This window comes from Podarcis gaigeae (genome assembly GCF_964106915.1).
Source record: "Podarcis gaigeae genome assembly, chromosome: 9".
NCBI lineage: Eukaryota > Metazoa > Chordata > Lepidosauria > Squamata > Lacertidae > Podarcis > Podarcis gaigeae.
In genome coordinates this window covers 25,016,323-25,031,444 of record NC_139685.1, presented here as the reverse complement: position 1 = coordinate 25,031,444, position 15,122 = coordinate 25,016,323, and the positions used below count along the sequence as shown (strand labels likewise).

At 41.5% G+C, this 15,122-nt stretch overlaps 1 protein-coding gene across 1 annotated transcript in view; it reads right to left on the bottom strand.

Annotated features, from left to right (window-relative positions):
* Nucleotides 1–1,906: 1,906 nt before the first annotated feature.
* The window catches only part of SGCZ (sarcoglycan zeta), a gene marked incomplete at its 3' end in the record, with an annotated part of 537,140 nt that continues 523,924 nt past the window's right edge, over nucleotides 1,907–15,122 (bottom strand). Inside the window, exons 6-7 of the mRNA XM_083757248.1 lie at nucleotides 12,761–12,833; nucleotides 1,907–2,102 (exon numbers count right to left, since the gene is read on the bottom strand). Of these exons, the coding sequence (XP_083613374.1) occupies nucleotides 1,907–2,102; nucleotides 12,761–12,833 (269 nt within the window). The remainder of the gene's footprint in view (nucleotides 2,103–12,760; nucleotides 12,834–15,122) is intronic.

The window sequence follows — 15,122 nt, the reverse complement described above, 5'->3', positions numbered from 1 at the left end:
AAAGGCTCATGTCCAATTGGCATATGGAGCTCCCATTGGCCAGCCAAGCATCCTGAAATGGCTGGCTGCTCACTGGCAGAAACGCCAATGGAGGGCTGTAGACTGACAGCCCTCAGAACCAACAGACTGGGTTTTACTGTTACAACTGCTGTTAGCTTTTTACTGATGCCTTTTACGATCTTCAGAGTGGCAACAATGGTGTAAAAGCATGACGGCAGTATTTTAAAAGCTCTTGAGCTTAAATACTGATACAAAGCTGAGGCTTTTAGTATTTCCTGCATTATAGCAGCTGCCGAGGGACACATTAGTGTGACTCAAGCTCAAGCCTATGGAAAGCAATGGGGCTCCATGGCAGTGTCATGGCTACCTATAAAGTACTTCTTGGAGCAATTCAAACCATCGTTATTTTCATGCCATGTGTCGTTTGGACCGATAGTTAAATATGGATATAAAACGGAAAGCTGGGATATAATAGCATGCAAGTCATCAAAGTTTTCAAAGCACCTTGAAAACATACACATTTTATTCTTCCTTTTGGTGATCTTGATTTAACTGTGGCCTGTTTATCAGTACCGCTAAGTGGATGGAGCAGGTAAGCTATGCATTTTTCATCACTAATGTAGCAATTATATTTGTACGTTAGTGTATCAAAATAATGAAGTTTGAAAAGAGCCGTGAAAGTGAAAAGGAAGTATATAATTCACAGCACACTGAAATACTTAGAATTTGCTGTTCATTGAAATATCCCCTAGTCATCAGTGCCACATAGGAAAGGAAGCATGATGTTTGTGCAATTTTCAGTCATTTATTATGACAGCTGTGCACGACTTGTGACCTGCAAAGCTGAATGTGGACCATCAGGGCATTTATTGCCTGTATTCTGCCATCGTCTGCCTCCTGCTTTCACAACAGTGCCTCCTTTGCAGACAACAAAATTGCCTCCCCTTGAAAAGTCACAAACATGGCATGGTCATTATGCCGTGTGACATGTGGGAATAGCTCTGAGACATGCCACACAAGACAGAAGCAACATGGATTGGTAGGGCTGGGTTGTGATTGGGAAGGACTCCTCAGTAGGAATGCCTTGCCCAGCATGGAATTTCTGAGGTGAGCTGCTCACAACCATTCTTAAATCACTCTTATACCATTTTAACAGCCACCGCTTCACCTAAAGAATTCTGGGTTCTGTAGTTTGTTAAGGATGCTGAAAGGCCTTAGGACACCATAGAGTTACCTGGATCCTGTCCATCTGACTCAGCCCCTTGGGAAAAGCCACAACTGTCAACGTGGTAGCAGAGTGCTTTAAATGTAAGATATGGATATGATCACTATCGATGCATACTGTACACATTGGGAATGGAGGTACGAATCTCATGTAATGTGTCATTGAGCTGTGTATATGCCCTTTTAAATCACATCTCTTTCCTGACTTAATCATTTAATGCATTTCTAGACCACCTCTCCACAATAATGGCCCACAAGGTGGTTTGCAATTTGAAAATGAAAGCAATTCAGTTCTGAAAAGGAAATCCAGTAACTAAACCATGACTATTTAACTTTGGGTATCTTCTGATGGTAAAAGGAAGGGATGTCAGCCACCTGCACGGTCTCTTCCAGAGTCAACTAGGAAAGCTTGCTTGTAATATCTGAAGCTTTTCTCTGTGCAGTGGCGTAGCGTGGGGGGTGCAGGGGGGGCCCGGCCGCACCGGGCGCAAATCCACGGGTTAGGGGGTGCAAATTACTTGCCTTGCCCCGGGTGCTGACAACCCACGCTATGCCACTGTCTCTGTGTTTGAGCCACATTTGCCATAAATTGTATTGACAACCTTGAGCTGCACTGTTAAATGCTACAATTCCCGATGTAATCTTTTCATGCTGACACAAGTATGTGGTAGGGATGATCTGGCTAACAGAGCACCATTTGAGTTGTGTTTCCCATGTGTATGTTTTGTGTCATGCTGCTCCTTATCAGACTTACCTCCCCTTCTGTGGACTGCAAGTGTAGTTCTTTTCTACAGGTGGCTTTTAAGTCCCCTGCAGCTGCACTCACTTGTATTCCCTTGGGAGCTTCCATTATCAGAGATCTAGTTGGCGATTCGAGCCTGAAAGTGTGTTTTTGAAAAAAGAAGAGAGAGGGGGAAAGGGGGGAAAGTCTTAAATGATTATGCTTTGCACATATCACCCAACAGCATAGGTAAAATCTTTTCCCTAAGACAATGTAGAAATAAAACTTGCACTGACTCCCCTGCTTTTTGGAAAAAATCATTTTCAAGATGAAAAATGTCAGTTCTTACAATATTCATATTCCTTTAGATCTCAGTTTGGAGCTGTTTTTGGAACACACGGCATTTACTTCTGGAACCACATATTTCCATATGCACATAAATACACGTACATGCATACACATCTTAGTCCATGTTTGTGTTATAGATAACAAAATATTACGCTGAAAAGGGGTTATTGTCTCATGTAAGAGCCTGGTTTTATGACTACCATGTGGTGGGTCACTTTCTGCTTGTGCCAAGGAGGCGAGGAGTGATAGCACACGACAAATCTACCGTCAAATATTTGTACTGCATCTTTGCAAAGTTAATTCTACCACCCTACCCCAGAAGTGCTAATGATTTATGCCTGCAGCCTATCATATGATTATTTCACTGTCACCATGACTGGTGGCTATCATGCTAGGAGGGTCTTAAATATGTGATTCTGCAAAAGAAGGCAAATGAAAATCATCAACAAACAATATGTACAGCCTGAAGTCTGACAATATGGCTTTACCTTCCTACAGGCCGTGGTGGCCTGTCAATCAAGATTTTGTATGGATTCACATCTTGCATTATTTGCATGATCATTACAATTCTTCCACCATGAATGAAAGCTCAGAATTTACAGTTTATTACTCTTTATTTTTTCTGAGGAGTTCAGAGAGGCTTACGTATGTCTCTGAAATTGTCTTCCACCCAGTTAGTTTACAAAGCTAGACTTGCACACCTTCTGCAAGGGATCGTGTGATGCATGTGGTTTTGTTAACTGACAGCAGGACTCACCTGCAGACGTCAAGCTCAGAATTTGTAACTACTTTGATGTTTTGTCTGCTCTTTATGAACTTCCCCCTTAGCTTAAGAACATGAGCATTAGAACAAAAACCCCCCAGCCCTGCTGGATCAAGTCAAAGGCCTATCTAGTTCAGCATGCTGTTTTCACAGTGCACAACTGTGGGAAGGCTGCAAGCAGGCTTGGTTGAATCTATGTTGTGAGGTGCATATGAAAAGCTCTCTCACCTTATGAAATTGACACATAAGAATCTTCTCATATGTTCATCTCACATGAAAATGTTTATACCTACATCTATCCGTAAGCAAATTTCAAGTGACTACCTGTTTCTGCAAGGCCTTTGCACTTCGATAAAACCTATGGCCATTTTTTCCCCTTCAAATTCAGCAATATGACCTTCTTAACTTCATTTTTATGCATAATCAGCACAGTCAGAAAAATAACAATCCAAATTCAGTGTCTTGCCCCCAGAACAAATTTTGCTGCCTCATTATCTACCGGTGGGACTCTCCCCCTGGCCCAGGTTTTATTTTATTAATTTTGTTTTAGATATTTCTATGCTGCCCTTCAGTAAGAAATCCCATGGTGGTTTATAGAAGAAGAAAGTAGCATCTCCCAGTTCTCAGACTACCAAGTGAACATAACAAATAAATAAAACAAATGGTGGACAATAAGAGAATGCAAGAACTACAACGGCAGTGAGACCTTAAAAGCCAGATAAAAGCAAATAGTGTGAGTTAAATTGTGTTTAAAAGGCCTAGGAAAACGGAAATGTTTTTTCCTGAAACCAAAAGGACAGCAAAGTATGCATCAGTTAGGCCACTCTGGTGAGAGCATTCTAAAATTTTGAGACGAACAAGAATTTCACTGCTCATATTTTGTTTTGAAACAACCATTACGAGTCCCCGAAACTGGTTTCCAGGTCTTGATGTGGAAAAACTAATAATCTCAAGCCAAAAGTGAAGTACTTTCAAATCCATTGGTTTCACATGTAACACCTCTCATTAAAATCAGTGGAACTTCAGAAATATTTGTTATATGCTTTCTGAAAGTGCAGCATTTTCCATGGAGCTACTACAGCATTCTCTTTTAGATATCCTTGCTCTAAAGAAAAGGGCATGGTTTAAATTCCAGGAAAGTTCTCTTTTGAACAGTCTGAGAACCTGCTTTCCTTTCAGAGAATAAATTCCTTGTCATAACGATACTTACTTCACTGCTACAATGCAGTGTTTTATTCCCAGCCCTCCCTTAGGCAACAGGAAGGTATGCAACTATATGATAAAATGGGCTAAAATTTCTACATGCTGCTCTACTGTACAGGAAATTTAAAATAAGTGTGGTTTGACTTTTTTTAAAAAAAATACTACTTGCCGTGGAGGCAAAATAGCTTCTCTGTAAAAAGATTTCATTTCAGACACCACCACTAAGTTAAAAGCATGTTTAAAAATAATGGGCACCATCTACCCAAAGTTAAGGACATTTAAGATCCTTTGGTTGCAGACAAAGAGACGTTAAAAGGTGCTTAACCTCGCCCCTGAAATCATAGGGACTGGAAAGCACTTAAATTTGATGGGGACATGCCTGGAATATATACCACAATCCTAAACTTGCTATAAGAGACTAAGGTTTCTTATCGCCTATTGTGTCAACACAATGAACCAGTATAAATGTTTACCACTAGGAACTTTCATTGGTTGTGGATCAGGAGAAAAGAGTTGCAGCTGCACCTTCAAAGAAACCTCTCTGAGGTTTTCTAATCATATTCCGCTTGCCTTCCCAGGCCTACTTGAGAGATGTGTGGGTGGGCGTGTGTGTGCATGCATGCACAGAAGCACATGTCAAACCACCCTAAGATCAAGGAAAATGTCACCAACAACCCTTGCTAAATTTCTGGAAAAAGAGGTGCAGAACTCACCATGAACGTCTCCCTTGTGCTCTTATAATGGCAATGATGCCCACCTGAGAGCCGGAACTCAGTTCCAGCGAGTTCCAGCTGAAAAAAAAGCCCAGCTGATGAGGAAAACTAAAATGGTACTTGGAACTGAGTGAGTTCAACTCAAGCCAGGACTCTCAAGAGGCAGAAGACAATTGATCTAAGATGGTTACTCAGCATTCAAAAGCAAGTAAAGAAGACTTGGCCATAATTATTCAGAAAGAGAATGGAGGTACTTTCAGGGTTTTTTGCTCTTATAGCCTTAGAACTGAATTAAAAGGAGATAGATCACTAGCATGGTGTGATAAGGGTTTGGAAATTTAGGAAGTGGAGTTTTGCTTTGCTGGACAATCTTGCTTTGCCTGAACTAATCTTCCTACAAGGCAACTATACCAGGATTCTATGTTTTGGTTTTAAATGCAGTTTAAGGTAATTCTATGGGAGTATATTGTATTTAATTATGGGGTATCAGAGTTTTTAGGGGCTAACCAGGCTGGGATAGCTGGGATAGCAGGCTTGTTGGTTTTTGAATGTCTGATGTAGATTTTTTCAATTTCGCTGTTCTGTATGGGACAATGACAATAAAGCTGTATCGTATTGTATCGTATCGTTTCAGTATGGTGGGGTTCAAAGATTCTGCTAGCTTGCATGCAGGTGAGTTAGGGAAATCTGCCCAGTTCAAAGAGTTCTGAGGTTTCAGGTGGTGGGATCAGCAACTCTCCACAACTCACAAGCCAGCAAAGGGGTCAGTGGGGTCAGTAAGATTCCTTAACAAAGGGGGGGAGTTTGCTCTACCTCTGACACTATAAAGAGATGGAGGTGGCGGTGAATCATATCTCTGGGTAAAGCATAAATGTCCCAAAACATGGGAAAAGGAGTCTCAGTGGCAGCTACATAGGATGTAGATTGGCCCTGGTTTGGGTTCATTATTCCAAAAAGAAAAAAGGTAGCATAAAAAATGAACACTCAAAGGGAAAGACCAGGGCATGAGTAAGTCATTCATTTTCAAGCTTTGGGTATCTAATGAATGGGGAAAGGTGTTTCACTTTCCATCATTTATTGCATTTCTCTTGCAACATCTGGTCCCCTCCCCTCCATGAAACTGGGTTTCTTGGATATGGATTTCTCAGATGCAGCTAGTGGAAAAGCAGCTATGGTCAAGGCATGCAGGGGAGAATCAATGGGGAGGAATCAGGGTAAAGCAAACATTCCCCAACTGCTGCCTCTCCCCTCCAAATTGCACTGCCTCTCCCATGCATCTTTTCAACTGTTTGGCTCTTAAACCAGGAAAGATCATTACAGCCCCAGCTCCAATTCAGAAATACGGCAGTATCAAATTTATGACTTAACTTCATATTATTTCATGCAGAGCATGTCAGTTACCTTATTATCAATCCTAAAGCTCTCATTAAGTCCTAGACATCTCCTAGCTAGACTCTAATTGAACGGAACATTCCATTATTTTTGGCATAGCTAGTTTTCCTTATTCTACCAGGAATCATAGAAAATAATTGACTACTTTGATGTTAACAAGTCTAGAAAGATAGGTGAAGTGTGCGCGCATTAAGCAATAGTGTCTGGAGTTACAATGTAGTTTGTTGCCAAGGCGGGAGTGAAATCTAAAGATAAAATGACATCTCCAGAGCCTTTCAAAATGTCATTGTTGTGTATTGTAAGTTAAGGAGAGGTTTTGTAGTGATAACACTGGGGTGGGGAGAGATCAGAGGAGAAAGGTAGCAGAATTAAATGAAGGGCTGTTTGAAAACTTGTGACACATAGAACAGATGTGTTATATATGAATAGAAGCGGAATCCATTGTTTGAGGAGGAACCAGGGGAGGAGAGGAAGAAGACCACGGTGACCTGCAACAAGTCCTTCATGCACAGAGAACCTACATTGGAGGTGGTTGAATAAGATGCTCTCCTGGGAACAATGCAACCCAGAACAGGGATACTGCCACATCATTCTCCATTATCTATGTATGTTGGCGTTCTGAGTGACCTCTTGTTGTTTCAAAAGTGGAATGGATGTACTGGAAATTATTCACTGTGCTGATTTTTTATTTCAGAATTTGGAGCATAGCACTAGGCGTGTGCGCTTTGCTACAGCCTCCAGTAATTACATGTTTTTCCTCTCTTCTGCATCAGTGCATGATCCCCCTGTTACTCTGCACATGGGGTACATGCGTGGGTGACAGGGGTGAGATAGGGATGCAGGGACTAGCATCATCTGCATGCCATGGGTGTGAGAGAAGGCTTCACTGAATGGAGGTCGAATACATAGGAGACCCAGGAGTTTATTTTATTTATTTTTAATACTAATAAAAATAAACTGTAAACCTTATTGGCTTGGGGAAAGTGTGGGGTTTTTTTGCCTACATGATACTGTGCTGATCCTAGATTGGCCTGACTGGTGTCAGTGTAAACAGATGGTTGTAAATGACAGTAGTATGGGGATGGATTTAATAGCAAACAGAGATTAGGGTAACAGCAGCTTACTGCTTTGGACCCTCAGAGCTATAGGGGGAGAAATGATCCCTTCCAAGGTTTGTTTGGATGACACAACTAAAGCTGTGATCACTGGCGGAAGAACGGGAGTGCGGGGGGAGTGGACCACCCCTGGCACCACTATTCCGGTAGGGTGCCATTGCGGTGGCCCCTCCACGCACCGGGCATCATGCCCCCACAGGTGGCGCGCCATGCCCCCAGGATGCACGCCATGCCCCTGGGGGGGGTGCCAGCCATGCCCCCACCTGCTCTCCGCCCCCAGTAGTGGAGCATGCAGCTTCGCCAGCGGCTGTGATCTGGAAGGATTTCTCTCAGCCCTGGACTGGACAGGTGAGGTCTGCAGGGTTGGAAACAAATGATACAGTACCTCTGGCCCAGAGTCAGGAACAAGTTGTCCAGATAATTTGGCATTTGGAGAGGAGGGGGATGTGGGCAGACATCTCCTGCTCTCGCCTAATCTCACACTGTTCAGTTTTCCACAGATCTCTTGATTAATAAATGAAGCAAACTTTTAAAACATATGAAATAACAAAGTAAACTGCATTCCCTTTTAATGAAGGAAATTGCATTCAAAAATTAAAGGTTTTAATTTTAAAAGTCCTTTAAAAATTAAAGGACTTAAAGGTTTGCACATGTCTATGCCTCAGAGACATCACCTTGCCAACAAAGGTCCGTGTAGTTAAAGCTATGGTGAGAGCTGGACCATAAAGAAGGCTGATCGCCGAAGAATTGATGCTTTTGAATTATGGTGCTCGAGGAGACTCTTGAGAGTCCCATGGACTGCAAGACGATCAAACCTATCCATTCTGAAGGAAATCAGCCCTGAGTGCTCACTGGAAGGACAGATCCTGAAGCTGAGCCTCCAATACTTTGGCCACCTCATGAGAAGAGAAGACTCCCTGGAAAAGACCCTGATGTTGGGAAAGATTGAGGGCACAAGGAGAAGGGGACGACAGAGGACAAGATGGTTGGACAGTGTTCTCGAAGCTACAAACATGAGTCTGACCAAACTGCAGGAGGCAGTGGAAGTCAGGAGTGCCTGGCATGCTCTGGTCCATGGGGTCACGAAGAGTCGGACACGACTAAACGACTAAACAACATGCCTCTCTAATGGGGATATTAGCTGTAGGACCCAGATGCCTTATTCTCTAGCAACCATGAGAGTTTGGTTGAGTTGCTTCCTGAGGACAGGGATTTCAGTTATCATTTCCACAGGAGTAAGGTGACTCCAAGGACCACCAAAGGTCTGCAAAGTTTCTAATTATGGCCTGCCTCTATGGAACCTCAGGGATGTGAATACAGCCTTCCAGCCCTCATGCCTCTTCCAGGATCAACCCTCCTTTACAGCCCCATGTTCCATTGGCTCTGAGTTGCATCCCTCTTGAGTGTGTTTGCCTGGTTACAGCATGCCATGGTCACAATGCAGTGAAATCAAAATTCGTTGGGTCCACTTACTTTTGCCTCTGGCTTCACCTACTGCTAAGCCTATGGTGCTCAGGCTGAAAAAGGTTCCCTGCCCCTGCCCTATGGTTTTAGCTGATCTTAGGCCACCTGGCCACTTTCCTGCCTCTAAACCATCAGCCCCGACAGACACTTCCTGTTTGGTGCACTGTTCTTGGTGCTGCTGTTGCTGAGTATGTTGCCATTTAGAAGCTCCCTTATTCACATTAACATACAAAAGCACAAATGCACCAAGATCTACCCTATATAATTTATGTTGATGGCTGCTTTGTGAGGCTTCCTCCTGCCCTGAAAGTAGATCACATTAACATGTGCCTTCATAGCTTCAAATCAAATCTTTTAAAGTTCTGTACTGTATCTGTTTAAGGGCAGCGGGAGGAAATCATGTTTGGCCTCTTTGTGGCTCAAGCTTTTAATGAAAGGATGTCCTGCTATGTTAGTGCTTTTCTCTTATTCCCTCTGTCTTTTTTGAGAACTGCTCCTGCTGATGCCATGTGGTTGCAGCTTTGGAGAAAACACAAAACTATTGTGCAGGATTTGTGGGTCTTCAATACAGATCAGAATTAAAAGGGGATCCTACTATCCTTGTCGGCTCCTTGTCGCTTGATCAATTTTCCATCTCATTATGCCCAGTGTTGGCTTTCAGGATTAGTCAATCTTACGGTAGCCTTGATGATAAAAGGGGGAAGGAAGCTATTAAATTTGATTTTCAAGTTCTCCCCAGAGGTGCAGGACAACAACAAAGCAATTTGCCCCCCTTATTAAGAAGTTGATTGAGGGCATAGATTTCTGCAGATAACCACTGTGGTCTTTTATTGTGTATAGAAGCTGTTTGTTTCTTAATGACTACCTGGACAAACTGTGTTGCTGTCATATTTAAAATAAATATTTTGGGGTTTATACTCTCCTTAGTTTAGCTGGGCTCTTTCTGACAAAATGTGGTAACTGGAGTCTGACAAATAAATTATACAGGTGTAATTCAGTTATACAGATGTAATTCATTTTACTGTTTGTAAAATATAATCCTCCTATCCTGCTTGTTCCTGCTAATGAGTCTCAGGTTCAGCTAAGCTTTCTTGGGCCAGGGATCATGTAACAGTGTTTATAAACTCTCAAAAATGGCTACAGGCAGCAAAATCTTGCTAGCAAAAGATTAACTTGGGTAGATTTTATCTTGTCTGAGCTGAATGGTTGACTAGCAAGAGAATTTAAAGATGATTTAGAAGGAACAAAATGTAAACATCCCGAACTATGGGGGGATGTTCAGAGTATGAGAAGCATGTTCATAAATGTTTAGCATATGATTTTTATTTTTCAGATTAGATTTGGTCATTGATACTGCTGTCATTTATCAAGGCAGCTGAATTAATTTCCTAAATCTGAAAAATGCTTAAGAATAAGAATAAAGTTATTTATGTGGATAATAAAAATAACATACCTGTTTAAACAAAGTTTTACACATGGAAGTTGCAGTCCGAACCTACTTATCTAGGAGTAAACACCAGTGAACTCTATGGAACACATACAGGACTGTACCGTTAACCTCTCAAAAAAATTAAATTTTATATTATTAAATGTACTAGATATAATATTATGCAAGTAAAATAGATTTGTTTGTTTAAAAAAACATTTCAAGATAACCTCATGATGGAGAGGCTCAAAAGTGAGGTGCAAAAAGGCCTTCAAAATAAATAGGACTCAACTGAAACTGATCCAAAAAGATTTCTTTCTTTCTTTCTTTCTTTCTTTCTTTCTTTCTTTCTTTCTTTCTTTCTTTCTCCTGAACTGTTGGAGAATTTCAGTCCTCCCCTATTTGGTGAAACAGCCTACCCCATTTTGCCATTCATGAATTCTGGGTGCAACTTATAATAATAAAAGAATAAAAATATTATTTTATTTAAAAAAATATATTAAAAAGCAGCCTTAGTTTATGATGACCAGACACTGGCACAGGTTCTGCCTACAGTGATGGACCTTGGTGTCTCAAATTTCAGCCGCACCTTGTGCAATGCCAAAGTTCTGTACCCCCTGCCTCTGACCTTCCATTCTACTTCATAGCTGAGGTGTCTTCTGCAGGGAGTGCAACCAAACTGGTCAAGCTCCCCCAAAGCCGCCTCTGCTGCCTGTCCTCCTCTGAGAAAGTGGAGTAGATCTGGGTGCCATCAGTATGCTGGTGATGGCTGATTCCATACTTCCAGATGACCTCACATAGTGGCTTCACACAGATGTTGACTAGAGGTCTAAGACTGACCCCTGTGGAATCCACAGCTGAACTGCCATGGAGCCAAGCAAAAGTTCCTCAGTGCAGCCCTCTGAAACTTAGCCTTAGGTAGAACAGGACCACCATAACACTGTGTCCTTTACTCCAACCAGCAAAGTTGGTCTAATAAGATTTCATGGTTGATGGTACTGAGGAGTGGCAAGATATCTGCCTTCCTCCTGTTACCACAACCAGTCTGCTACTGGTTGTTTTAGGTTCCTCTCTCCTTATATATTTTCTAGGGTTTCCTCACACATACCCCTCTTGATTTCTGGGCAGGAAACAGGAAGTGGTGCTCCATCGGAGTCAGGAGATGTTGCCCCATCACAGCTAGAGTTATCCTTCAGGGCAGGCTTCCTCAACCTCGGCCCTCCAGATGTTTTGAGACTGCACTTCCCATCATCCCTGACCACTGGTCCTGCTAGCTTGGGATCATGGGGGTTGTAGGCCAAAAACATCTGGAGGGCAGAGGTTGAGGAAGCCTGCTTCAGGGCAACGTGTTCAACAAGGGATCTCATCTGATTTCTGCCCAAGTTAAAATGCACATTTTACAATGGTTCCAGATTGATGACTGCACTCCCTTGTTGAAGTGCTTGAGTCCATCTCTTGAATCTGCTTCCAAATCTGCTTTGGAAAGAGAAGGGGACATCAACCTTACCACAACCTCCGTGACACGTGCTGAGATGGAAATGATCCCCAAAAACAGAAGAAGAAAGAACCTTATACTGAAACACAACTGTTTGTTTTAGGCTTACATTTAATCTCTTTGCCTTTTCAGAAAAATATTGATCAGGGCTCAGCAGCACAGCCACATCTAAACATATCTAAGGCTTCAACGGGGAAGTCATTTTCATTAAAAAAAAATATCTTAGTTTGACTTACAGACTCCCTGGAAGTTTTAGGATTCGATTTTTTTTATATAAAAAAAATCTCTCTGATATTTGGGAAAAAGACAAAACCCACAAGAGTGACTGGCCAGTAAATGCAGTATTGTTTCACTGACATCAGGAGTGAGTGGGGGGTTTTTTTTGTTTGGATTGCAGCCTTTGAATAACCTTGGAAGGATAGATTCATAGGAAAGTGAAGGACAAATATGGCTCAAGAGAGAGAGAAAATGAGCAAAAGGCAAACATAGTTTTCAAGGGCAAACCACAGCATGCAAACCCTTCCCTGACATTTGTGGCTTGCACATCCTGAAAGCTCATAATAAGAACAAAAACTCAGTTTTCAGAGGGACAGGAGTGCTCTACAAACCCCATTTAACAATGAATGAATCCTGACCCATCACCGCTTCAGACAACTTTGATACAAGGCACAGATACATGTCAAAAGGAAAATGCTTTTGTGAAAAGGTCTAAGATTAATTTGGATTCTTCATTTGTAGGTGAATTACTTGAAAGTTTTGTGTATGGGTGAGGAGTACACAAATGCTATAGTCACATTAATGAACAATATAACTTACTTTAAAGGCGTTTTAAAGCATAGCTGGTCTATTGATAACTTGCCAAATAAAACTGAAATCAATGCTTTCGAAACACCTACTTGAGGTCTTGGGAAGGATCTGCTCTGATATGGGGAGTCTCCACAGAGTGCTCAAATACAGCCCCTTCTGTGCCTAAAATAAATACATAAATAGGATACAGGATGGTTATATTCTATGTGAAGATCACAGTTTAAATGTATTACATTCCTCAAACAAAAGCATTTCATTGATCTGATTTGTTTAACGTTTCAGCACGTTACTGTTGGTGAGGTTTTCTTCAAATTAGACTGGCTCTAGAAGAATGCTTCCAGTGCTATTTTTCCCCCTTAGAAAAAGAGGTGCCCGAATTCACCGTGAACACCTTCCTTATTCTTCCACCTGGGAGGTGCCAGAAGTGAGTTTTGGTGAGCTGCGGCTGAAAAATTAAAGCCCTGCTGGACTCTTACCATCTTCGCTGACCATTGGTTAAGCTGGCTAGGTATGATGGGTAGTGCAACAATATCTCAGGGCCCATAGCTGAGGAGCACTGCTCATGTTTTAAAGAAAATGTGATATATGAAAAAGATTTGATTGGTGGCACTGGAAGCAAAGGTCCTGATCTTCAGTCTGGGGTGCTGCTGCTGCCTCATTCATATCCACAGTGGCAGAAGTTCCAAGCTTAAAAGAGGATGCTTATGCATCTGCCATGCCCAGAAAAGGAAATGGACCAGCACTTGTGTAAAGAGGAGTGCTTCTTCTGTCCAGGAGAGCTTCCATACAAAAATTTCCACTAATGACCGATTTATGTTTCCCCTTTCTTGCATATGAGTATAATATCCCAGATCTTAGACAGCCACTTCTAGTCTAGATCTCCAGTATCTTATGCAATGCTTCAGGATATAATGAATTAGACAAGATTATTTTTTTCATAAATTATTTTATTCTATATGACCAAAGTGGTTCCCTCCAGAGGTGACTGGATTCTAGCTCCCATCCTTTCATCTTAAGGTAGCATTCAGATTTGTGTCTGGTTTCATGATTATTTTTATTGTTTTATTCTCTCTTATTTATTTATTTTGGTACATGGCTTAGAAATACTAATCATTAAGTGATATACACATGCCTTAAATAAATAATAATTAGCTAAAAACTGGTCAACATTTGAAAACAAAGCTTTTTGGGGTTTTTTTTTACAAAACTAGATCACAAGTCATAGAAGGGGAGTGACAACAGCTATTTATTAGTTCAAACTCTCAGCTTTCAATATTGGGCAGCAATGTGTTAACTAGAGGACCAGTGATGTACTCTCTTAAACAGCATAATCATGGACATGGAGGGATCATCCATAAAGAAATTAGAGATTACAGCAGACCGAGCGTGGAAAATCTTCTAGGAGGTATCATTTAAATAAGGCAAGAAACCCACAAGATACATGGCCATTTTATAAATGGCAAGATTCTCAGAAATATTTCTCTGACACAGAGCTCAGCATACATCATCTCCATCCTAATTCAGTACAAGCCACAGCTAGTCATGCATTCACAAATTGTACTCCCCTGAAACTATGGAAACTGAAAATTTAGTACTCTCAGAGACTGGCTGGTGTAAACTACTTATTTCTGCTCGATTTACCAGTTACTGATATTCAGCCTTTGGAAAATGACAATGAAGATGGTTTCATTAATACCACTGGAAGCATATATTACAAATTACAGAGCTGAAAGTTTGGCAATAGATCATGTTACCCTTGCATCCACAGAATGAGCACAATGAGTGGGTACTTGTTATATAAACAGCAAAACAAGGGTTTTCTCCATGCATTGTCTTGCTCTCAAAAAGAAAATGGCAGCACATTCAGCACAACACCAAATAAAAGCTAAATTGTGCCGTTTTATTGGGAGTACTCTAGATGCAAAACCGCCGCCACCTCCCTTTAATTCAATCATACATCTAGGGTCACAATAAAATGAAAGCAAACTCAATGTTGCGTGTACTGTTCATTTCAACAAAGGGACCAAACAACAAGGTGTTGCTTTGGTACATTGTTGGTGTCGCTGACAAAAGTTGCCATGGTTTCAAAAGCCTCGGTGCTTCTACAGCTGGGTAAGCAAATGAGAGGGGTGTTATTCCTATAGATACTTGGACCCTGACTTCTCAAATCACAGATATAAGGAACCTCAGTTGTGCCTGTCTTTGTCAACAGGCGCCCATCGTTGTGGTGATGTAGGATTTACAGGTGGGTCCAGGATATCAGTTAAATGCTACTGGTAAAAGATTTGCAAGTCATTGTGTTAGAATGAGAAATAATGTGCAACATTTCACAGCTGCATCATAAAATGGAAGCATTTCGCTTGAAGTGTTACTTGGCAACATTGGAATATGTGCAGCCAACACCAGTTCTTGGACTAGTATAGCGTTTGAATTAATAATATACAGTGGAAC